General features: G+C 34.3%; 3 protein-coding genes across 6 annotated transcripts; 1 reads left to right on the top strand and 2 right to left on the bottom strand.

The window, feature by feature from the left end:
- Positions 1-289: 289 nt before the first annotated feature.
- LOC109193329 (vacuolar protein sorting-associated protein 27-like) lies at positions 290-2,176 on the bottom strand. Of its 4 annotated transcripts, none has more exons than XR_002056259.1 (3): positions 2,160-2,176; positions 858-914; positions 290-760 (listed from the first exon to the last, which is right to left on the bottom strand). XR_002056259.1 is itself a non-coding variant. In XM_019344190.1 (3 exons), the coding sequence occupies exons 1-3, from the start codon at positions 1,483-1,485 to the stop codon at positions 659-661; spliced, it is 243 nt and encodes an 80-aa protein (XP_019199735.1). In that variant the 5' UTR covers positions 1,486-1,555; the 3' UTR covers positions 290-658. The 4 variants fall into 4 exon arrangements, 1 of the variants encoding a protein (XP_019199735.1); XR_002056261.1 differs by lacking the exon at positions 2,160-2,176 and adding an exon at positions 1,711-1,829; XR_002056260.1 differs by lacking the exon at positions 2,160-2,176 and adding an exon at positions 1,469-1,562.
- Positions 2,177-3,772: 1,596 nt separating this feature from the next.
- On the bottom strand, positions 3,773-8,140 carry LOC109193305 (expansin-B15-like). The gene is made up of 2 exons (XM_019344169.1): positions 8,077-8,140; positions 3,773-4,113 (listed from the first exon to the last, which is right to left on the bottom strand). The coding sequence occupies exons 1-2, from the start codon at positions 8,138-8,140 to the stop codon at positions 3,773-3,775; spliced, it is 405 nt and encodes a 134-aa protein (XP_019199714.1).
- Positions 8,141-22,729: 14,589 nt separating this feature from the next.
- LOC109193321 (aluminum-activated malate transporter 4-like) lies at positions 22,730-26,058 on the top strand. Its single transcript, XM_019344184.1, has 6 exons — positions 22,730-23,269; positions 23,350-23,487; positions 23,565-23,828; positions 23,915-24,051; positions 24,137-24,283; positions 25,120-26,058. The coding sequence occupies exons 1-6, from the start codon at positions 22,909-22,911 to the stop codon at positions 25,780-25,782; spliced, it is 1,710 nt and encodes a 569-aa protein (XP_019199729.1). The 5' UTR covers positions 22,730-22,908; the 3' UTR covers positions 25,783-26,058.

The raw sequence follows: 26,058 nt of genomic DNA, 5'->3' as shown, positions 1-26,058 counted from the left end.
ACAACCCGAACTCGAACCAATTTTCTTACAGCTTCCAAATGAACCACAACTTCCAAATGAACCACAACTTCCATATTCACACTAACTGGACCCTAGAAACTGAAACTGCAACACATTTGCCATTTCTATAAAAATAAAAACAAAAATTCGCTCTGTAGAATGCTTGTGTTGTATTGTTGTCAACAACTAGATTGAACAGGACATAGTCAAGCACATACTTAGAGAAGACCCAATCCACTTAACGTATTGTTTAGTCTAATTCCAAAGCATACTTTAGCCACTAGCTAAGCAACACCATTCTAGAAGATGTCACATGTTCATTCAAGCAGTTGTGACCTTATATGCCTTTGTGCTTGTGATCCTATCCACAACTATCATTGCAACGTTGGATCAGAATTCAAAATTATGATTTCCCATGCTTGAGGAAAAAAACAAACACAGTGAATCTACTTGGCCCTTTTGCCCCTTTAATGGCATAGTTGGAGCTTGTTCCTAGTTACAAAACTTAATTCATTGCCATGTACTGCTTTTAAAATATTTTCAAATAAAAGCAAAATGTAGACACATAAAAGAAAGACCAGAGAAAGAACTAATGATTAGGAGAATATCCACAATCAAATTGCAAAGCATGATATACTAGTCTATTTGATACTTCAAATTATATTTTACTGGGCATTCTTGTGAAAATATACCTAGGGGCATCATTAAAACAATCAGCGCAAATTCTGACGGGCGAATGAATAGCAAACTGTGGTAAGGCCTGAAAACAATGAACCAAAAAAAGAAGAAAGATGAGCTACCAGAGAAAATTTACATCCAGACAAATTAGAACATACACATAATTCTGCAGTACATACCATTTGATTTGCTAAGTGTTCAGCACACAGAGTTCGCCCACAACACCTGCAATGATGCTACAAAAAAAGAACCCAGAGAAAGGCAAGACTCAAGGCATTGCATACTGAAAAGATAGCATTCAATTATTGTAAAATCAAATTAGAGTAAGAAATTAGGAAAGAGAAAAAGACACGAGCATGTGCACACCCGATGTGAGTTCATTAGCATATAATGCATCACAACTTGATTAAAAAGTAAGTAAAATTTATAGGTTACGCAACACATTTCCTGATTTTGAAGAAACAAAAGCAAGTGTAATCTTATGGTAGTAATCAGGATTAGGTACTACCATATTACAGAGTATCTTATTTTCATACAATTCTAAGAGACATGCCGTTGTCTTTTCAGTCTACTAGAAGTCTCAAGAAAGGCTTTTCACTTGGTTTCCCACTAAGAAATCTGGGATTCATCATAAATTCCCATCTATATGGACTTAGCAGCCAACCTTGAAGGCTTGAAGAAGGTAACACTGAGTGAAGTTGATCTTTACAACTAAAAACATACCAGGAAAGCAACACTGCAATATAAAGATTTTACAAACTTATTAAATTTGAAGGGACTTTCGACATACAATGCCCTCTGTGCCATCTACTCTTGTCTTTACAACAAAAAGTACCACTCTTTATCAGAAATACTTTCCTCTGTAGCATAGGTTGATAAGCCACCAAAAAAGTATCTACTCATATCCTTCCAAAGCTTGCTTGTTTAAAACAATAGAAAAGCTAAAGTTAACTAAGTAACCAATCCTCAACATCCAACTAAGAAAAGGTAAAATATATCGAATCGAAGGAAAGGGTATTTTGTCATGTCTACCTATTTGGGGATGAAAAATCATGAATCAATATGACTCTAACTGAACCTTGGATTTGGAAAAGTACAGTTGTTGTCTTGCTGACTTCTCAAACTTAGCCCTCTCCCTACTACTGCATACCAACTTTACTAAGACAATAAAAGAACAACTTAAAAACAATCTAGAACACGTTGAATTGTATAACGCTAACTGCCTAACTGCATACGAACTCCCCAATTGTTAGGTATTTTCCAAAAAAAATAATAATAAAAGGAAAAAACTTCTCACATCTGAAGAATCGGTCCATGTCTCAATTCCTTTATTAACAACCAAAAAGCAGTTTCCGTCGCACAAAATGCATATGCAGATTGGATGGAGAGGTAACTTCACTCCACATCAGAGTGATCATCGGATAATATCAGAAACGGCTTTAAATGAGGAAAATTAAAATAAATAAGCAATTACAACGTACCCGCCGCCGGAAGGTGCTAAAGCTACACTTGCACAGTTTGGTATGTAATTTTCATCAACATTGTCAATAAATATTCATGGCAGAGTGCCAAGGCACATTGCACAGAGCACAGAACAATCTGTTGCAGAAAGGGCACTCTAAGGGCAGTAGAATTTCTCCGAAGCCGGAATTTGGGATTCACATAAAATCATAACCACAACTTTTACTATCAAAATCTCAATCTTGTAAGGTTCATTCACAGACTCACAACCATAATTCTTCTCTAAGCTTCATCTTTGCTGACTTCTTCCCTAATTATGGGCAAATTTCTCCTGATGATATGATCCTACAGATGATTCATATAAATTCTGTATCTAGAAACCATAGCCCATGAAATTTTTCTTACATGTACTCATCTACCACATTTGTCAATTAACAAAGTCAAAAATAGAAAGTCATTAGGAACAAAAGTCCACTCACCATCTCCCCAACTTTAAAAATGATACTACATAATCTAAATCTTGAAAAATGTAGTTATACCATCTTTCTGAAGGCATAGAGACCTGATTACCTCAAAGAATGGGATTAGAAGGAGATCCAGGTAAGCCTTCCAACCTCATTCGTGAACTTGTGAATCCCTCCCCATCAAGTATGTTCAAATCTGAAAAAAAAAACCTAGTATGAATTTAAAAAAAAAAAAAAACGACTGACCTGGTGTCAAAGCCGAAGCCGAAACTCACCGCTGATGCCGATGCCGATGAGAACATCTATAGAAAATAAAAATTCGCAAACAGAAACTATAGATCTGAAAAAAGAAAAAAAAACTTGAGAGAAGAAGAAAATACATATTAGAGAAGACAGGGGCATGGCGGTGGAGCGTGGCTGGGGCGCCGACGGCCGGCGGAGAAGACAGATATGAGAGAGTCGGCGGCTGTGACGGTTCGCGGTGGATCTGAGAAGAGAAGGTAGAGTGTGGCGAAGGTATTTTTTTCTGTAAGCTTGGGTCCCTTCTAATGGTGGTGGATGTGAAGTTGGAAACAGCGGTCTTGTAGTGGAAATCATGGTGGCGTTGCAATGGAAGCTGTGTACTGCATACTGCAATCGAAGCTAGTGTAGAAACATGTGAAGTTGATTTTTAGATAGATTTTTCTTGTTTTATTTCTTAAGAGCGTATTTTTTATGGCGCCAAATATTAAAAAGTTCCCGCAAAATATTTTTATTTTTCCTGACGTTTTGTGATAAAATTAATTTTTAAAACAAAATATTTAGGGACGTTTATTAAAAAACGTCATTGATTTTATATTTTTACTGACGAAAAAATTGTATTTCGTCAGCAAATATTATAAATAAAAATTATTTTCTCTACCAAAATATATAGTGACGTTATTTAATATAACGTCACAAATTGTAATATTTAGCGACGTTTTCTAGAGCGTAGTTAAAATTTTCGTCGGGAAATGAAAGATTTCTTGTAGTGTAATAATTTTATTTTTTGATTATTATTTGTGTTTTCTACCAACGGTACCAACAGTGGATACATAAGATTTAATTTTTTTTTTAAAAAAAAAATTATTCCATCGCCAAGCTAATGACAATACTACATAATCATTTTTATTTAATAAGTATATATATAATCAAACAAAATTACCGACAGCAGATCGATAGGTGTTTCCGGGCTGCCAACCGGCCGGAATGACGTTGTTGGCGACGAGAGTCTTGCCGGAGTCGTCGATGAGTTTGAGGGAGAATGGCGCCTTTAGTCCAGAAGCGTCGTTAAGCTTCCACACTACACCCCAAGACTCTTGCATGGGAAGCCATGAATCCGAGTCCAAAGCTTGCTTCAGCTCTATGCTACTCACCACTCCTTCGCCTCCTTCGTATTCGATCAGAGATGCAAAATAGTTGGGGTTGGAACCAGAATCCACGTGAAACGTCAGTGATACTCCTGGATACTTGCATTGAACTCTGAAAATATCTAAAAACATAATAAGTGTCAATACAAGTTATGTCCTTGATTTTTGTCCCTTTTTTATATGCTAATAAATGTATACATTGTTCTTTAATTGTTGTACATTCATTTGCATTGGACAAAATCACCCTTACACTGTTATAACACCGTTAGTTTTTAATATATCTACCAATCTTACCATACACCTACATCTATCATATCTTTTTCTTATTTTTAATTATCATTTTATTAAAATGATCATATAACAATTAATTTAATTATAAATTATATTTTAATTATATATATATATGAATGTTAAATTATATATATATATATATATATATATATATATATATATATATATATATATATATATATAATATGTATGTATATTATTTGTGTATCCATATCAATATATCATATATGTGAGTGTTAGCTTAGTATTATTTGTAAATTATTATTATATAAAAGTATAATTTTTTTTTTGATCACTATATTATTCAAATACATGATAAGTCAAAAGTATCATCAGTTTAAGAAATTGCAAAACATAATTTTAACTAATTTTTTAAATTTTGTTACTTACAAATATTTTAATATTGGACATAAGTTTTCGCGCATCGCGCGTACAAAATGCTAGTATTACAAAATATATTTTGAGTGGTTAATTACGTCACTTTTAATGTCATTTAAACATATTTATTGTTGAATCCGGATGTCCAAAAATGATCATACATTCTAAGAGCAACATGAATGTTTTGAAAAAAAAAGACACATAAATCTAGGACCAAATAGGGAAAATGGCAACACTTAGAACTGAATAAATAAAAATGCCCTTGTAATTAATGTCATTTAAATTGTTTTAAATGTTTAAAAAAATTAATAATGAATTAACACCTATAAGTCTAAAAAAAATGAAATTATTTGAAATTTTTTTTTTTTCAAAACATCTTCATTTGGTATTAGTATTATTGTAGCATGATCATTTTTGGTCATCTATCAACAATACAATTTAAATGTCGTTAAATACAAGGGCATGTGTAATAATGTGTTTTCTATTCAAATTATTTTATCAAATTAATTATGTTTCATATTTTGTTATGAATATTTTTGTAAAGTTTCGATGTGTTTTATTTTTCGTACATATATCCAACAATATTTAAACTATAGTTCTTTGGTAATGGTTATATAAAAAAAATCTTAGGTAATTTTTTTTTTAAATTATCTCTTTTATTTTAATGTTTCGCTTTTACTGGAAAAAAATCTCTGAATCCGTCCTACCTCTTCGCCCCTCCCTCCCTTTCAATTGAATTTCTGACTCTGTTCCTGTTGGTAAAAGAATTTTTTTTTTGGATGATTGCAAGTTTACTCTTAAGTAGTGTATGTATGGATGATCCATGGATCCTTATCTTTATCTTTATCTTTATCTTTATCTTTATCTTCTTTATATATAATAAAGTAGAATCTAGCCACAAAATTTTCCCTCCAAAGTGTGAATGCATTTTTGATAGAAATAAGATTAGCAAGTATGAATGCATTAATTGTGTGGGTAGATGTATTTATACATATTTTTTTGAAGTTATTATGTGCATTTATATTTTATAAATTATATTTTATTATCTCTATCTCTATGTCTATCTCTATCTCTATATATATTAAAGCATAATGAAGTATGAGAAAAAATTTATTGTGTTCAAATTTATTCGTAAAGTTTTATATTTAATATAATTTGTGTATATATTCATTTAAACCTCAATTATAATTAATTTGACTTCATATATATAAAGAGGAGAAATCTTTATCTTCTCTTTATATTATACATAATAAAGCAGAATCTAGCCACAAAATTTTCCCTCTAAAGTTTGAATGCATTTTGATAGAAACAAGATTAGCAAGTATGAATGCATTAATCGTGTGGGTAGATGTATTTATACATACTAGTATTTGCACCCGTGCAATGCACGAAATGTATTCGTTATAATATATGAATTATAATTTGCTTCATATCCGATAGTGCAAATTTTAACGTTGAAAGGTTTGTATGAATGTTTCGGAATTGAATTAATTGGTCTCATTATCTTTATGTGTAGTAATTTAGCTATAGAAATTTTTGTAACGGAATATATACGTAATATGTAGATATGTAACAATTTTGTTATATTTGTGCAAGAAGTATACATAATATAACTGTTTTGAATTAGACATTGTTGAAAACCTCTTTGTAGACGACATTAGTAGTACTAACAGAAGTTTGTCCATCCTCATCTAGAGCTAAAACCTTAAGGCCATCAGGATGAGTGACTCGAGAAAAAGTCACGTACAATTGACCGTGATTAAAGACTGTTTTTTTAACAATAAGCCAACGTGAGTTAGTGTTTAACCCTGACTTTTGTTGATAGTCATTGCATATGCTAGCATCAATGGGAATTGTTTACACTGGAACTTGAATGACAATCTCGTATCAGAAGGGGTGAGAGACATTTGTGGTATAAGAACTTTGTTTCCTTGCTGCGTTCCATTAACTATTCTTGCTTCGATAATATGATCTGCCTAGGGATGGCAATGTGCCCCGTCCCCGACGGGGATCCCCGATCCCCGCCCCGAAAGAGACGGGGATGGGGAAAATTTTCGGGGAACGAGGACGGGGACGGGGAATATGTGTGATTCCCCGTCGGGGACGGGGATACCCCTCCCCGCCCCGCCCCGTCCCCGAATAATTTTATATATATATAAAATACACTGCCTGTATATATACTTATTATGTAGTACAGTGCAAAACTGCAAATTTACATACACTGTGTCAACATTAATTATATACATATATATTCTTCATTACACATATAAATATAGTATACTACTGTTAGTCCTTTATTTATATATATATATATATATATATATATATATATATATAGTTAGTATTTTAATTTTTGAAACTAGTACTTAAATTTTATATTTTTTATTATTAAAAATTAAAATTATTAAACATTTTGACTAGGCGCTGACGGGGAATGGGGAATCCCCGACCCCGCCTAATTCCCCGCGGGGACGGGGATGGGGAATATTTTCAATTCCCCGCCAGGGACGGGGACGGGGACGGGGATGGGGACGAGGTCATGGGGACGGGGACGGGGAGTATACTCCCCGCCCCCGCCCCGCCCCGTTGCCATCCCTAGATCTGCCAATCTTGTAACGATGAGGCGTGTACCGTTGCAAAGACCAAGAGAGTGGTCTATGTTTAACATAACAGGTGCACCAACCTTTATTGTCAATGAATGATTAGGAAGTCTAGACAATCTCAATCTATTTAAAAATTCAGGAGTGTGTACTTGTGAGAGATTATCACCATCTATCTGATTCTACCTTACACAAAGAGTCACAGTTTAAATACGTCTGACCTTCTGCAGTGTTCATGTCACACATATACTGATTAATTTGATAAACAACATCTAAAGTCGGTGAGAGGATCGCTCGTCCTTCTAGGTGCGACTCTTCTAGCATTCCATACTTCACGGTTGGGAAGATGCTTTCAACTATAGTTGCAATTGGATCAGGTCCACACTTCAATATTATTTTGTGCGTCCATTGTCACGCCTTCTGTAGATTAGGTAACCATCTTTATCCAGAATCGTCTGACTAACATATTTTTTGGGGAAATACTTTGAACATTTACCATTTACCATGCATGGCGATTTCTTCCGAAGTTATCCACACGGTCCATGCAACATAAATTCACTAACTGCGTCATTGTAGTTATTGTCCGCATCTTGGTCTGGAATCTCAGTAGAAATCAAGGCATCAACTTCCGGTGTGGAATGTGCCCGATTCATTCTTTTGGCAAATAGCAATATGTGCGCGTGAGGGAGTCATCTTTTTTTAAATTCAATTGTGTAGATAACTGTGCAGAAAATTAAAATAAAAAAAAAAAGTAATTTTATACATGAAATTTAAATTTAATTAAGGCACATTAAAGTATGTATGATAATCAAATACCTCCATATATGTCGCCAAACAGCTTTTCGGTCTTGATATCTTCAATCATAGCATCAAGTTTCATCTTAAACACGCGACAAACAATAGCGAGTCTATCTTCTGCTTTAAGCCCACGTTGTGCAACATACCACTCAATCTCAGTCCAACTTTGGGTTGCATGTGAATGTTATGAACAGATGAGGATAACCGATGTGCCTGCATATTCTATTTCATCTTGATAGTTTTGAATCATATACCCAGCTCCGCATGTGAATGATGATGGTAGTATAATTCTTTTCACCCTGAGTTGAATGATGATGGTAGTACAATATTTTCAAGGAATTTTTCCATTTATTACGCAGAATTTGTTTTAATTATTCTCACAATTATAATGGTTTAATTATTCACAAAATTTGTTAACTATTTTTCATTTTTAAGTACATATTGACTTTAATTTGGGGTAACAATTCATTAGATATTAGTTAATTTTCATATAAAATTTTGTTACCAATTAAGCTTTATTAATTTTTTTTATGAATTAATTAATATTTTTTATTAGTTTGGGTGGAAAATTTAAAGAGGATAATTTATATTTTATTAATAGTATAGATTGTTGTAAATAATAATTAATAAATTATTATTTTCTTATAAAATTACGCAAAATTTCAAAAGAATTTTCTCATTTATTACCGAAATTTGTTTCCATTATTCTCACAATTATAATGGTTACTTATTCTTAGAATTTGGTAACCATTTTCCATTTTTAAGTACATATTCTGGGATGGCAACGGGGCGAGGCGGGCGGGGAGTATACTCCCCGTCCCCGTCACTCGACCCCGTTCCCATCCCCATCCCGTCCCCGTCCCCGACGGGGAATTGAAAATATTCCTCATCCCCGTCCTAGCGGAGAATTAGGCGAGGACAGGATTCTCCATTTCCCGTCAATTCCTAGTCAAAATGTTAAATAATTCAAAATTTTAATAATAAACAAATTTTAAAATAATATAAAATATTAATTATTTGAGCAAAAAAATATAAAATATTTAAGCATATGATAGTAAGAGCGTAAACTACATTTATTTATATATTTAATTAATTTCTATTAGACATTTTCTTACCAAAAAGGACTACATAAATATATAAATTTTATAATTAATTAAAATTTTATCAATTAAACTTCACACGGAATAAATTTTATAAACTAATTAATTAATTACCATAATATTCTTTTCATAACTAATTAGTCACATACGAAATATTTATGAAAATATATATAGACTACTTATATATACACGGATATGAATATATAATTTTTATAATTAATTAAATTTTAGTCAACTAAATTTCACACAGAATATATTTTATAAACTAATTAATTAATTACCATAATATTTTATTAGGACTATGTGGTCTAATGGTACCCGGGTTGGACTTCCATTTGGAAGGTTATGAGTTCGAGCCTTAGTGGAGGTGTTATTAGTTCTTTGTGTTTCAGTAAGTTGAGAAAGTATATGAACAGATACTACAGTGTAATAGAATCAGTAACATTCAAAAAAAAAAATAGGATGATTCTATATATAAATTATATGTAGACATATTAGTTAGTTATTTATTAATAACATATTTCTTTATTTCCAGTAATATATTCTGATCCATTTTAATCAAGTATTAATTAGCATTTCATTTTCCAATTGACTTAATTTTCATGTCATATTTATTACCAGACAATAATTCTTTTTTAATACATATTAATTAGATAATTATTAATATAATTTTTTTTTATTTTCAGTAAATTATTAATAACAGATACCCTTTTCCAATTTAGATATACTATTGTTAATTTGTTTCCTTTCCGACATTGCTAATTTGGAGATTTTTTTTTAAAAAAAAAATTATACCATAATTTGTATATTTCGTGTCATTTTTAATCTCAATCAAATATTTATTCAATTAACAGATTTCTTTTTCAATTTATATATACTATTCTTTGGGCGGAGTTGCAAATTTTTTTTTCATTTGAGTCAATTTGGAATTATTTTTAATTTTAAATCAAGTATTAATAATAATTTCCTTTTCCAATTAGCCTAATTTTCATGCCATTTGTATTCTCAATTAAATATTTTTTTTAATACATATCAATTAATTTATACTATAATTATAAATATAATTTTCATTATATATTTGGAAATTATAGATCTCGTGCCATTTTTTAAAAGGTTTCCGTGTCATTTTTAATCAAGTATTAATTATCATTTCTTTTTTCAATTGACCTAATTTGCATGTCATTTTTTATTCTCCGTCAATAAATTTTTTGAATACATATTAATTAGTTAATTAATAATAATAATTTTTTAATATTTCCAATAAATTTTTAATAACATATAATTTTTCGATTTTACATATACTATAGTTAATCCATTTCCTTTTTGACGTGGTCAATATAAAGATCCTTTTTTCTTCTTAAAATATTATACTATAATTTATACATTTCGTACTATCTTCAATCTGAGTCAATTATTTTTTCAATTAACAAATTCTTTTTCCAGTTTACTTATACTATTGTTTGGACGGTCTGACCATTTTCTTTTTCATTTGAGTCAATTTGGAATCATTTTTATTTTTTAATCAAGTATTAATAATCATTTCATTTTTCAATTGGTCTAATTATCATGTCATTTTTCTTCTCAGTCAAATATTTTTTTTAATACATATCAATTAATTTATACTATAATTATTAATATAATTTCCGATATATTCAGAATTTATATATTCCATGCCATTTTAATCAAATATTAATTATTATTTCCTTTTTCAATTGTTATAATTTGCATGCCATTTTTATTCTCAGTCAATGATTTTTAATAATAACACACACACACACACACACACACACACATACACACACATATATATATATATATATATTATTTCCAGTAATATATTCTGTGCCATTTTTAATCAAGTATTAATTATTATTTCCTTTTCAAATTGATCTACTTTTTTCAGTAATATATTATGTGTCATTTTTAATCAAGTATTAATTATCATTTCCTTTTCAAACTGATCTACTTTTCATGCCATTTTTTCTTAGTCAATGATTCTTTTTAATACATATTAATTAGTTAATTATCAATAACAATTTTTTTAATATTTCTATGTTGAAGTAATTTTGTAATACTAACAATTGTTACTATAAATAAGTTTCATGTGTAAATACGATATGTAACCTTTATTCATTTTAAATTTTTGTTATGCGATAACTATATAGGAAACATTGCGATATTACAATTGAAAAAAAAAAACATACTATTATTTTATTGATTTCCAAAAATATACTATCAATTAAATAAGATTTGATATTTAAAATGAGTAATTAGTTAAAATAATAAATTTTTAATACACCGTATTAAAATAAAAAGTTATTACAAACATCATAGTAAGCTACATTAGTATATAAACTACAAAAGAAAATATATATTCTCATTTATCAGTAATTCCGATTACACCAGCAAGACTAATTAATCTAGATATTAATTGTGCAAGTTAGGTGTTGCCACATCCTTTACTAACATCCATGTTAATTTGTCCAATGTCTAAACTCATGACTCATCTGTATAATCTTCATCATCACCACAGTAAAATTAAAAAGAATATGATAGTTGTTAATTCATCCAATGTCTAAACTCATAAATACAATCTTCATCACAATAAAATTAAAAAGAATATTATGCTATGAAATGTGAGTGTTTATGCATTTATCTTGTGATATTGCATATCTAGAGCTTGTGTTTAGGGTTCCTTTGTGCCATTGCTTGGCATGTTCCTTGATTCAAGTCATTTTGTTGTGTTTGGTGAGATTTGGTGTGTTTTGGACTTGAATTTGTGTTTGGAGGAGAAAATCCCCGAAGGGATTTGTTGTGCTATCGGGACGTTCCCGCGGGCGGAACGGCGGGCGGGGCACCACCGGCCGGCCTACCCGCGGGTACAGCCTCGTGGGATATTGTCCCCACGGGCGGGACCACGGGTGGGGCGCTACCCGTGGGTCCACCCACGGGTACATAGTTGTGGCGATGTCGGGATTTGTTCCCCGTGATTCGGTTGTCTTGGTGTTTGATCTTTTGGCTTCCCGATGTTCTTTTGTGGAACTATTTGAGTGTCTTCTTGATGTTTCGTAGGTCAAGAGCTTTATGGCAGGTATCCATGTAGGATCTTTGGTGTCTTAATTCGTGCTAAGTGTTCAACATTGTGTTTCGTTGAACCAAGAGGTGTCTTGTGTGTTCCTCGGAACTATCTTGAGTTTCCCCGTTGTTAAGCATGCTAGTTCGTTGTCTTAATGCTAGCGTGTGTGTTGTTCGTACCTTCCGTTTGGTTGATGATAACTTGTGTTATCCATCGTTGTTGTCGTTGGGTTGTGACCCGTTCCTTGATCGAGTGTGTTCCATACCTTCTTTGCAATCCGTTGATTGATTCGTGTGAGTGGTGGTGCGTGTGTGGCTCTACCTGGATTGCACGATTAGTGGTATGGGACGCTAGTCACCAAGGTATTGCAGCGGTCCTCGTGGTGGCCGTGACGTGATTATGGAGTTGTGTTCCTTCGAGAAAGGTTCACGTGATTAGGGGATAACATTGTATTATCCGGGCTTGTGTTGCTGTGATTGGTGGTGGTTCGTTGGTGGTCTGTTGGTGGGGGACGACGGTCCCGGAGGAATAAGGTTGGACTTGGCTGTACAGGGGATTCTAGAGGTAATGGTTGGGTTGAAGGTACAAGGTTGGGGGTAGCCATAAGGTTGGAACAGGGCATAAGGAAGACATATCAACTCGTGATGGGTGATGTCACGAGGGCTTGTGTAGCCGTTGTTGTGTGATCTTCTCTCGTGACGTGTGTAGTCACGGAGGCTTGTGTTGTTTGGCATGTGTTGCCGTTGGGTGAGTCTTTATCCTTGTGTGTGGCTAACCTTTGTGGTTGGGATGTGTTCCCGGTGTTATCTTTGTGAGTGGTGAGTCTTGTGTTGTCTTTTGATCTTGGCTTTTGACTTATATATATGTATTCCGTTTCGAAAATGGTTTTTATATCTTATATCTACCTATTTATGATACTTAACAGTATTGGTGGGTTACCAGCATCTTTCGCTGACCGGGCGTCGCCCCGATGTTTATCTTTGTGTTCTTTCAGGTGTTGAGTAGTCGAGCGCGATGTCTAGAGCCTGGTAGCTTAGCACCTGTATCTTTAGACTGTGTTTTTGTGGCCTGCGCGCCAATGGTTTTAGATTGTTTTAGACTGATGTTTTGGGTTAGTGTGATACACTTGTAGATTGTCGCCTTAGCGTTACCTAGTGTGGTATACGTGGCATAACACCCCTGTTTGGATTTCTTTTATCCAGTTTCCGTTTATCTTCCGTTGTGCTAGTTTTGTTGTTAATCTGCATGTGTTAAGACTTGTTTTTAGGTCTTGTTGTTTTTGGGGGTGTTACAGCCTGGCTGGGAAAGGGGCATTAGTGGGACAGGAGGCGGGAGTTCGATGGTTTCGGGGTGGTTGGCAGGTGCAAAGAGTGACATGGTGGCTATTTTTATGCGTCGTAGGGGAACAATAGAAGTAGGTGGAGGGCGCAATAGTGGGGTGGGGGCGATGAGATGTTTCAAAAAACTTTTTGTTGGCAGGGTTTTGGTTCGCAGACTTGCCCGCCCTTATGACTACTCTAAGCTGGAATTATCGTGGCTTGGATAATCCACGGACAGCTCGCGAAGTGGTGGACATGGTGTCCAATAAGAAGCAAGATTTGATTTTTCTCATGGAAATTAAAGTGGGTTGAGTACATGCGGAACGCCTCTGGGTTTTTGGAGGACTAATAATATTGCTAGTATGTTGAGTGTTTTCATGAACCATGTTGATATTGCTATTAATCTTTCGGGGTTTCTTCCCTTGAGGATGACATGTTACTATGGCTTTCTGGAACATAGTAAGCGTAGGGATTCTTGGGATCTGCTTAGGTCTTTCTGCCATCGGTCCTCGGTGCCCTGGGTAGTAATAGGGGATTTCAATGATCTTGCATTTTTTTGTGAGAAGCCTGGACGCATTCCCCACCCTAAGAGTCTCCTTCGCGATTTTCAAGAGGCTCTAGGTGATTGCGGGTTATTGCAAGTCCCTACTGTGGGTTACCCCTTTACTTGGGAGCGAGGGAGGGGTACTGATGCGTGGGTGGAGGAAATGCTGGACAGGGTGTTGGCTAGTGAGGAGTGGTGTAGGGTTGTGGAGGGGGCTAGGGTTGTTAATATTCTCACTCGCTCGTCGGATCACTCAACCTTGTTTCTTGATATTCGTGGTCTGCGGAGTGGGGGGTGGGAGGAGGAGGAGGGGGTTTCACTTTGAGATGGCGTGACTGCTCAATAAGGGTTGCCACAGGGTTGGGGAAGATGCACAGTGTGAGGGGAGGGTGGGGGTTTGCTGGACTGTTTTCGGGTTTGTAGTAGAAGGCTGTCAACATGTGGAGGGGATCATTTTTATAAAATTGGAAGCATATTGGGAAATTGCGTAAGGATCAACTCAAGCTGAGTGGTTGTGCTAATCAAACTTCTCTAGTTGAGTTTATGAGGCTAGAGGCTGAGTTGAGTTTCCTGGAGGCTCAAGATGACGTTTATTGGAGACATCGAGCTAAACAATACTGGCTTTGGGGGGCTTATACTAATACGAGAAAATAACATTGACATCTATATCTATACTATATATAAAAACAAAATCCTGAACTTTAACTTCCCGCCTAAATCCTAAAAAATTTCGCTTTCTAATAAAATATATTGTTTTCTACTTTCCTATTCGTGCTATAATTCTAGGTTAAAATTTCTATTCTAATATTATAAAATAGTGTAATACAATTTCTAATAGAATATATTGTTTCCTACTTTTCTATTCGTACTATAATTCTACATTAAAATTCCTATTCGTAATACAATAGGACAATCTATATCTATATTTATATATAATTAAAATAAAATCCTCCTTCTAGCATTTTCCCGCCCAAACTCATTGTATTGGTCAAATTATTTAATTATGGTAAACTATAGAATAATTAATGATGGTAATTGAAATCCTAGAAGAATATAGAATACAAGAATATTTAATTATGGTTATATTATTATTGTGCCTCATGGAATAGAATACAAGAATATTTAGTTTTGATTTTATTTTACTAATCTTTTGTTTCTCTAATTTTCAATTCTATTTTGACGTGTTTGGTAAATAGTTGTTAGCTGATTGGGTATAACAATGAGTTTGACGTCTCTTTTCTTTCTGTTTTATGCATTGAGTTACTTCTCAATTCCAAGTGATTGTATTTTGTTAGCTCTCCTGCAGGCATTTGCATCACTGTATATATACTGCCAAAAGAATTTTTAAAAAAAACATAAAAAAATTATGTAGACACAAACTAAATTCAAATTAGAAAAGAATTCGTTTAACTGAGAATATAATTATGAAATAGGTGGAATGTTATGAATTAGAAAAGATAATTTATGAATTTTTACTATTTTTTTTTTAACTTGAGGAAATTTTTTTTTTTTTTTTGGGTGCTATACTATGTTAAAAATGAAAACATAATAATAATTGTTTCAATCTTCATTTAAGGAGTCTTTAATGCAGGGGCGGAGCCAGGAAATCTGTTGAGGGGGAGGGGGATGAAATAGGGACATATTCAGAATTTTTTTCAGTAAAGACGAAACATTAAAATAAAAGAGATATTTAAAAAAAATAATAAATTACCTAAGAAATATAGGTGTAAATATTATTGGATATGTGCGAAAAATAAAACACATCGAAACTTTATAAAAATATTCATAACAAAATATGAAACATAATTAATTTGATAAAATGATAAAATAATTTGAATATATATATATATATATATATATATATATATATATATATATGTTTGTGTAACCAAATGTATGTTCTACCAACTAATCAAACTCATTTCTTATTAACAATTAACAGTTTTTATATACTAATACTAAAAAATGTACTATATATACATACAAAAATTATATATGGTGTGGGGGTGGGGGTGGGGTGAGGGGGGGCACCTGACCCCCCTTCCCCCCCTTTGGCGTTTTGGGAAAATGTTATTCTTTCCCCAAAACGTCAAATTGAAATGCTGGAAAATGTAGCATTTTAATTTTCAGCGGTTTGGATCAAATCGTTGCTCCAAACTGCTGAAGAACCAAATGACTTTTTTGGCATTTTGTCTCCGGTCAAAATGTTAAAATGACGGATCTGTCAAATAAAGGTTAGAGTGGTGTGTATCTATAAGATTCAGAGAGAAGAGGTGCTAAAACAGTGATGTCTATAGAGTGCGTATTCCATGATGATGAGGCATTGTATTTTTGTACTATCGTTCGAATATTTTTTTAATTCAAAATGTTTTGTTTATGCATATGATTTTTTACTATATTTTTTGTAACACTTCAATTTCAGGAAACTTTTCTTGATGCACATATTCATAAAGATTATGTTCAAAAGTATTCGAAGAGATTTAAAGAAGGCTAAGTTTTTTGTATAAATATATATATATATATATATATATATATATATATATATATATGTTATTGCTAATTTTTTGAAGTTCTATTTTAACACAGTTGTGAGAGAATTCAAGGATGCAATTTTTCCTAGGCATATTTGTGACAAAGAAGATGATGATTTCTTTAATGAGGTGCAGTATTGTTTACATTTGTGATTACTTATTTTTCACTAACATTATTTCCTCTGTGTGTGTGTGTGTGTGTGTGTGTGTGTGTGTGTGTGTAACTTTATTTAGTTATTTGACATTTCTTACCTTTTAGGACTTTCTGGATGGAGAGGTGGTTGAAAGTCCTATTGGAACTTTGGAGCGAAACAAGCAATGTGATGCAAAGGATGGTGAATTTGTTAAGAGCTGTGAATGTTAGAAGCTGGATTGAAATTGTTAATAAAAATATTTTCCTGTTGAGAGCCTAGCCATTTATGCCTTTGGGCATTAAACATTGTTCCTATTATTGATGGCTGATATTTTACAGACATTTGGCCCTGGTCATTTCAATATTTATGTTATATTTTATATTTATAATTTTAAATTTGTGTATTTTGTTTAACTTGTAAGATTGCATGGTTTTACATTACTTTGAATATGCATTTGTTTTATTTGTTTATTCACACCATGTTCAGATGTGAAATTATAATTTTAAAAAAGAATATTACAAAAAATAATTATTACTTGAGAATAAAAATGACACAAAATTTAGATTAATTGAATTAGGAAATAAATATTAATAATTGACTGAAAATTAATAATGATTCCAAACTAACTCAAATGCAAAAAAAAAAAAAAAAAAAAAAAAAAAAAAAAAAAGAGGTCAGACCACCCAAACAATAGTATATGTAAATTAGTAAAATATTTTGTTATTAATAATTTATTAAAAATATTTAAAAAAGAATATGCTATTAATAGTTAACTAATTGAGTAATTGATATGCATTTAAAAAAGAATAATTGACTGAGAATAAAAATTGCACAAATTAGGTCATTTGAAAGATGAAGTGAATATTAATAATTTTTTTAAAATTAAAAATGATCCCAAATTAACCAAAATGAAAAAGAAAATGGACAGATTATCCAAACAATAGTATATGTAAATTGGAAATAATTGACTGGAAATATTAAAAAAATAATCTATTGTTAATAATTAATTAATTGATATGTAGTAACAAAATAATAATTGACTGAGATAAGAAAAATGGAACAAAAATTATTCCAATTGAAAAAAGAAATGAATATTAATAATTGGCTGGAAATTGAAAATGATCCGATTAACTATTTCGAACAGAAAAGAGACTGACTATAATATAGGTATTATATGGGATACATATGGATCTGAACTCATTGATTTTCAGAGGAAATAGTCATCCAATGAGCAAACTATTTTGAGAATACTTTGCACAGTGAAGATTGTTACTACGTTATTGCATGACTATGTTAATTATATGACAATTAAAAAAGGAAATAAATATTAATAATTGACAGAGAAAATTAAAAATGATCCGAATTAACTATTTCGAAAAGGAAACGGATTAACAATAGTATAGGTAGATTGAAAAAAGAATCTATAATTTTTTTATATAAATTGGAGGGGGGATACCCGAAAAGAATACAACTAAGAGTTAGGCACAGAAACCATACGCCAGCTGGGAAATCCAGCTATGTCATTGTCTATGATACCTAAGATATAGTCGGGGGGTTCCCATAGGATATGTAAGCCAGGGGGAAAAAAGGCAGAAGATTTTGCAAGAGCGTCCGCCACTTGGTTTTGGTCGCGGTAGATTGGTTCAACTTGCCATGTCTCCAAATTTCTAAGTTCTTTCCTGCAGGCTTCCAAGATGTTGTGTGCCGCTGTTCTGGGTCTGCTCGGGGTATTTATAAACCTTGCGGTTTCCTCTGAATCAGTCTCGAAAATTGCTCTTCTTATTCCCATTGACGTCAGTAGTTGTACTCCCTTTAGAAGCGCCCACGCCTCGGCTTCAGCAGAGGAGCAGTTTCCAATACTATACGTAAAGCCCCTCATCCATTCGCCCGAGCTATTTCTGACCACACCCCCGCAACTGGCTTTGTCTGTGGTAGGGTTGACGGAGCCATCGACATTGACTTTGATAAAGTCCTGTGGGGGTTTCGCCCAGCAAAGATGTTTCCATAGCGGCTGGTCTGGGTGTGGTTTGACACCTTTGGATCTTCCAAATGCTTTGGTGGTATCTTCCAGCTGCGACCTGATCCAAACGATCTTGCTACTTAGTTGCCTCCTAGAACTATTGAATATCGCCTCATTTCTCCATCTCCAGATCCACCATATCGTTATTGCAAATAGTGCACTATCGTCGTGGGAATGACTGCCACTCCTTTTGCCCATTATTCCTCGCTCCAACCATCTTTCAAAGGGAACAGAGAGGCTTGCTGCATGTAATGACGGCATCATGATGCTCCAGACCGCATTTGCTTCTGGGCATGACCTTAACACATGATCCATATCCTCTACTATGTCTCGACAAAGCCAGCATTTATCATCAGCTGATAGCTTCCTCTTCACCCTTGCACTATTAGTCATAATTTTCCCATGCGCTACAAGCCATATGAACGTGCGAACTCGGTTGGGGACCCTCAGTTTCCAAATATTGCTCCACTTGGCGTCCTTTACTTGGTTTACTTCTCCTGTTGCTATCCCATAAGCGGAACTAACAGAGAAGAGGCCAGAAGTTTCATTACTGCAGCTGGTATAATCTTGCGCCTCCTGGTCATCGCTTAAGATGATGGCAGCTATCCTACCCAGTATTTCTGCCGGTAAGGCATTGTCGAACTGGCTCCAGCGCCATCCGAGGTCTACGTCCCAGTAGCTAGAAACGCTCCTACTCAGTTCAGAGGCTGGGATATCATCGGTCGCCATTTCGATTAAAGGTCTATCATGAACCCACCTCTCAGTCCAGAATAGTGTGTTTAATCCATTCCTGACTTGCTTCTTAATACCCCCTTGTAGAATAGGTAGGGCTTTGAGTATCCCTTTCCAAGCGTTAGACTGGTTGGGTTTGTGTTTCCAGTTCCAGTAGTCCGGGGAGGCCGCATATTTAGCTCTGAATACTTTGATCCATAGGCTATCCTCATCCTGTATCAACCTCCAGCCAAGCTTAGCGAGGAAAGCCAGGTTCATCTGGTCTAAATTTCGAATGCCTAGGCCCCCACAGTTTCTGCTCTTCGTTAATACATCCCAACTGACGAGATGGCAACGCCTTTCCCCCTCCTTGCTGCCCCAAATAAAACTCCTAGTAAGTTTCTCAATGGTGTCAATCACTCCTGCCGGCATAAGCATAGTTTGCATTGAGTAGAAGGGGATTGAAGTCAAGACTGACTGCGCCAGAGCCACTCTGCCGGCCAGGGAGAGCGTTTTGGACTTCCAACCTGCCAGGCGGGGCCAGGAATCCCCAGGTACGAACCCATGTTGGTTACAATTGGGAAACCTGCTGCCGCGGCTACTCTACGTTGTTGGTCTTCCGCCATATTTTTAGAGAAGAACATACTGGATTTATGGCGACTGACTGTTTGACCTGAGCATAAGCAGAATGTTTCAATACATCGTTTCATCTCCATGGCCTGCAGCTCCGTGGCTTCACCAAATAGTACTAGGTCGTCTGCAAAAAAGAGATGGGAAATATAAGGGCCTTGCCTGGATAGTCTAATACCTTTCCATTTACCATTGTTAATAGACGATTGGATAATGTGGCTTAGCCTTTCTACGCATAAAACAAAAATGAGAGGTGATATAGAGTCTCCCTGGCGGATTCCTCTCTTTGGTTTGAACCATTCGGTTTTCTGACCCTCCCATGTGACTGCAAGTTTGGGGGATGATACACACTCCATGATTCGATTCACCCATTTGCTGTTGAAACCAATGTCCTGCAACGTGTCCTCAATAAAGCCCCATGAGAGCTTGTCGTAGGCTTTCTCCAGGTCTATCTTCATCATCATCCACCCGCCCTTTCCTTTTTTGCTCTTCATAGAGTTTAGGACTCTATAATTAATAATTGACTGGAAATATTAAAAAAATCTGTTATTAATAATTAACTAATTGATATGTATTAAAAAAAATAATTGACTATGATTAAAAATGACACATAAATTAGGCCAATTGAAAAAGAAAATGAGTAATACTATTTGACTCAGAATTCTAAATAATCCCCAATTAACTATTTCAAAAAGAAAATGGATTAACTATAGTATATGTATTATATGAGATACATATCGATCCGAGCTCAGTGATTTCCCAGAGAAAATAGTAATGCAATGGGCAATGGTCAATTTTATGTCATTTTTTTCCGAGTCACCCATCCTGATGGCTTGAAGGTGTTAGCTCTAGACGAGGGTGGACAAGATTCTGTTGCTACTACCAATGTCATTTACAAAGAGGCTTTCAATAATGTGTAATTCCAACCAGTGATATTATGTTTTCTTTTTATGTGAAAATGACAAAATTGATATATATCTACACAGAAATATATCTTCCATACAAATAAATTAGGATAGCAAATGATTTATATATCTGGGTTGCTAGACAACGAGTACATTTGCCACTTAATACAAATCATAAACACTGATATATAAAATGTCTAAAGTTTCAGCACCGAATGCATACATCTACACATGGACTATTAATTGAACAATTATTTACTCGAATTTAAGCAATAATAACATCAGAAAATACAATCAATACAACTCAATTCTTCAATTGTATTATATAACATTCGATGTTATAATTTATATAATTGTATATCAATCTAAATATTTTTAAAATATTATAACAAATCTATTTCGCGCATTGCACGGTTGAAAATACTAGTTTTTATTAATAATGAAAACAAAACTTTTAATAATTACAAAAATTATCATTTTTTTTAATCAAATCATACATTTCCTCGAGGAATCAACTAGGACTACACACCTTTCATGAATTGATTAAGTTGGAAGGAATTCATGTCGTCTTATTCACATCATCATAAGTAAAATTTAGACTTAATTCCACTAGTAATCCATTGTCTTTGGTGTCAATTCCAAATTTTGTCCCAGATTATTGTTTTTACCATTTAATATTCCTAGACTATTATTTTTTGGACACTTTTAGTCATTTTCATCACTTTTCTTATTTTTAGTAAGGGCATTTTTGTCTCTTAATTTTTTTTTATTTTTCCGGTTTCAACCTATTTAATTGGTTTATAACTTTAGGTAACCTCTAATTTTTAATAATCATATTTTTCAATCAATTTTTAATAAAATTCTAAACCAATTAAACCGGTTGAAATCAAAAAAATAACAAAAGAAAAATATGAATAAACAAAAATACCCTTACTAAAAATAAAAAAAAAAATAATGAGAATGACTAAAACTGTCCAAAAAATAATAGTCTAGGGATGTTAAATGACAAAAACAATAGTTTGAAACTAAATTTAGAATTGCCACCAAAGATAAGGGACCTTTGGTGGAATTAACTCTAAAATTTATAATAGCTATCATTTTTAGTAAAATATTGAATAAAGGAAAAATTGTAATTTATGTCCCTTCATAATATGTCAATTATCAATGTCACCCTTAAATTATCAGTGGTGTAAATGTCACCCCTCAATTTTCAAAACGATACATATATATAGTGCACTCCCGTAGTGTAAATGTTGTCTCTCATTTTTCAAAACGGTACATATATTGCCTCTCTCGTACGGTACGAGAGGGGCAATATATGTATAGTTTTAAAACTTGAAGGACAACATTTACACCACTAATAATTGACATATTATGTAGGGGTATAAATTACAATTTTCCCTTGAATAAATTAAAAAGGAGTAGGGGATTGAAAAGGAAGAATTAGAAATTTTAGGGGTTAAAAAAAAAAAGATAAAAGAGCAATAGGCTTGACCGGTGACTGGCCCACAAATGATCAATCTTCCACCTTAGTCCTGTGTTCTGGCCCAGCAATTTCACACAACAAAAATGGAGAGCCGAAGAGTCGAGTCACATGCAAATATGCAATCATTATTTGGTGTGAATTATGGACCATGCAAGGCAAACTTTAATGTTAATTTGCCAGTCACATTCTTCTTTTAAATTTCTGCCATGAACCGCTTCTACTTTCTCATGTATCCATGTGATCATATAAATACTTTCTCATCATTTAAAGTTTCAACCTCAATCGATTGCTCCTTAATCCTTTATCTCCTTGATTTTCAATTTTTTTTAGATTTAATGAAAAAGTTAGATCTCAGATAACCAACCCAACACAGCTTTTTCCCCTAGATTACCAAATGGCTGCGGGTAACGATAATCCTGGATGGCTAAAGCAAAGCTTTCTTCAACCGGGTAAAGAGAGATTGCCATGCAGTTTAGGCGCCCATCCTGAGGAGGAGCCCGACGAAGACGATCAAGGCAGACTTCGTACCCTGCGTGATAGAATCCACGAATTCTTCGAAAATGTTAAGACGGTTTCGATCAAGTGTTATCAGATGGGCCGCAAAGACCCTCGTAAATTCGTCTTTGCGGTTAAAAGTGGGTTGGCTCTCTCCATTGTTGCCGTTCTCATTTTCTTTAAGGAACCCATTAGTTATATTGGCAAAAATTCTGTTTGGGCAATCCTCACTGTTGTGGTTGTGTTTGAATTCAGCATAGGTACTCTGAATTTCATGCCCAAATTTTGAAATTTGTTTATCATATATCTCTAATCTGTGTGTATAATTTGCATTGCACAGGGGCAACCCTTAACAAAGGGTTCAATAGGGCCCTTGGCACATTTTCTGCTGGAGGATTATCTTTGGGCATTGCTGAATTATCTCAATTGGCTGGAAAATATCAAGAAATTGTAGTTGTTGTCAGTGTCTTTATAGCAGGTTGGTTGGTTGGTCTGTCTAAATTTAAAAAAAAAAATTGGCTTTGATGTTAATACCTTTCCCCTGATCTCTTTTAGGATTTCTTGCATCTTACTTGAAATTGTATCCTGCCATGAAGCAATACGAATATGGATTCCGAGTGTTCTTGTTGACATATTGTATAGTGTTGGTATCTGGAAGTTCTGACTTCTTAGACACTGCTGTTTCTCGTTTATTGCTTATCGGCCTTGGTGCGGGCATCTGTTTGCTTATAAATTTATGTGTCTACCCAATTTGGGCTGGTGAGGATTTGCACAAATTGGTGGTAAAAAATTTTAAAGGTGTTGCAACTTCTCTGGAAGGTAATTGAATTTTATTTCTTCTTTGTTTTCGAGTGTTTTCGTTTTTGGTGTATATACTTCACTTATCCAACAGACCTTTGCATTAGGTTGTGTAAATGGTTATTTACAATGTGTTGAGTACCAGAGGGTACCTTCCAAAATTCTATTCTACCAGGCCTCTGATGATCCTGTGTATAGTGGGTACAGAGCCGTCTTAGAGTCAACAGCCCAGGAGGATTCTCTGGTACAAGTACACCACCCGTGTTTTTGCTGATAAATTTATTGTTTGAAGGTCGGGTTATATTCACTTCCATATATTTCTATTTCAGTTGGGTTTTGCTGTGTGGGAACCGCCCCATGGTCGTTACAAAATGTTCAAGTATCCTTGGAGTGAATATGTGAAAGTTTGCGGTGCGTTGAGGTATTGTGCCTTCATGGTTATGGCTATGCATGGCTGTATTCTTTCAGAGATACAGGTAAATCTTATTCTTCTTACTCGGGTGCAACAACATTTCCTTTCTCCACTGTGATTGAAATGATTCTTGAACTTGCCAAACTTTGAAGGGTTGCTCTTATATTTTTGCTAGGTTGTCTCCTAGAAAACATTTGTTTTGGATTCTATATAGAATTCAGAGGTTTGTGATGTTATCGATATCATGATCTAAACAGCTTATGGACATGCTCTAAGGGGGTTTTTGGTTGGATGGAGAACTTTTTCCAAGGAAACAGTTTTCCTTAAATTTGAGGCTTAGTTTGGTTCATGAAAGTTTTCCAAGGGGAGGGGGATGCATTTTGTTTTTTATGGAACTTGGGAACAAAAAGTTTGTTGACATGACTATTTTGTCCTTGTGATTCATTCTTCTTTTATTATCATTATTAATTGTGTAGGGGCATATATACAGGTCTTTATACTCATTATTTCTTACAATTCCAAATTCAATCAAACAATGGAATCAGTATTCCAGTAATTTCTTTTCCACCAACCAAACAATGGAGCCACTATTCCAGTAATTTCTTTTCCACCAACCAAACAATGAAATCAATCTTTCTAGTAATTGTTTTTCTATGGAATTTTAATTCCATTTCCCCTCAAATGTTTTCCTCAAGTATGAGCTGCTTGATTTACATCAAGCATGTATGATATAAGAGCTGTTTGATTTATACTAATCTTTGCAGTGGCACTCTCTCTTCATCGGGCTTGTTAGAAAATGAGATATAAATGTTGGAGTTTCTCTCTTCTTCTTTTTCAAAAATAGATTGGTACTTTCTTTAAATTGCCTAATGGTTCTTTAAAAAAAAAATTGTTTTGTAGGCAGGATCAGATTTGAGGAGCGTTTTCAGTAAGGAGATTCAGCGAGTTGGAAGTGCAGGAGCTAAAGTGATAAGGCAGCTTGGAGAAAAAGTGCAAAATATGGAGAAGCTAAGTGATGGAAACCTGCTTCAGGAAGTTCACGAAGCAGCGGAGGATTTGCAAATGTTGATTGACAAAAAATCTTACCTTCTGGTCCATGCTGAGAATTGGGAAACCGGGAAACGCCCCCATAATTTTGACCCCGAACGACTTCAGGAGCTCAAGGACAATGAGGTGAAACCGCCCGTGCTAATCAGCTCCCTTAGCGAAGTACAACATACCATCCCGGTTTCCATGCATGCAGGAAACCGGTTGGATGCTCAGAGCCCCTACCAAAACCGACATGCTAGTATCTCTGTTTCGCAGATGGATTCTTCGGACGACTTGTTCAAACACTCCCCAGTGATGTGGCCTACCCGGCTTTCAGTTATAGGAGGGACAATTCTAAATGAGCGTGAAGTTCGGACATATGAAAGTGCTAGTCCATTGTCATTGGCAACATTTACTTCCCTGTTGATTGAGTTTGTCGCTAGGCTGCAGAATCTCGTTACAGCATTTGAACGGCTCAGCGAGAAGGCTAAATTCAAGGAAGCTGCATATACAGACACAGATAATAACGTCTAGCCAGGTCTGGCTTCCGATATTTCCTTTCCAAGGTATTAGCTCAAATACCCATGTAAGAAATGGCATTGGGTTATATATATATTTATTCAGAGAAATCAGGATATAACTAGCCAAGGTAGTATAGACAGACTATTGGAGAATGTAGATGGGGATTTCCAAAAGCTTCTGCATTTTCTGTTATATTATTATTTTCCTTGGTTCTTATGGTAACTCTGATACTGAAGAGAAGTATCAAAAGGACTTTTTTCAATAATTGATAATGCTACTTTCCCAAAA

This window comes from Ipomoea nil, unplaced genomic scaffold, assembly GCF_001879475.1.
Source record: "Ipomoea nil cultivar Tokyo-kokei standard unplaced genomic scaffold, Asagao_1.1 scaffold1868, whole genome shotgun sequence".
In the NCBI taxonomy this organism is placed as follows: domain Eukaryota; kingdom Viridiplantae; phylum Streptophyta; class Magnoliopsida; order Solanales; family Convolvulaceae; genus Ipomoea; species Ipomoea nil.
The sequence above is the reverse complement of the archived record's forward strand: the minus strand, read 5'-3'. Positions and strand labels throughout refer to the sequence as shown.

What these genes read in the sequence shown, in the direction of transcription:
- LOC109193321 (XM_019344184.1), top strand. Translation starts at nt 22,909, where the DNA reads ATGGCTGCGGGTAACGATAATCCTGGATGGCTAAAGCAAAGCTTTCTT. An exon ending in TGTGTTTGAATTCAGCATAG is followed by an intron (nt 23,270 to 23,349) that starts GTACTCTGAATT and finishes TGCATTGCACAG; the next exon opens with GGGCAACCCTTAACAAAGGG. An exon ending in CAGCCCAGGAGGATTCTCTG is followed by an intron (nt 24,052 to 24,136) that starts GTACAAGTACAC and finishes TTTCTATTTCAG; the next exon opens with TTGGGTTTTGCTGTGTGGGA.
- LOC109193305 (XM_019344169.1), bottom strand. Translation starts at nt 8,140, where the DNA reads ATGAAACTTGATGCTATGATTGAAGATATCAAGACCGAAAAGCTGTTT. An exon ending in GTTTGGCGACATATATGGAG is followed by an intron (nt 4,114 to 8,076) that starts GTATTTGATTAT and finishes TTATGTTTTTAG; the next exon opens with ATATTTTCAGAGTTCAATGC.
- LOC109193329 (XM_019344190.1), bottom strand. Translation starts at nt 1,485, where the DNA reads ATGGCACAGAGGGCATTGTATGTCGAAAGTCCCTTCAAATTTAATAAG. An exon ending in ATTGCAGTGTTGCTTTCCTG is followed by an intron (nt 915 to 1,401) that starts GTATGTTTTTAG and finishes CTTTTTTTGTAG; the next exon opens with CATCATTGCAGGTGTTGTGG. An exon ending in AACACTTAGCAAATCAAATG is followed by an intron (nt 761 to 857) that starts GTATGTACTGCA and finishes CATTGTTTTCAG; the next exon opens with GCCTTACCACAGTTTGCTAT.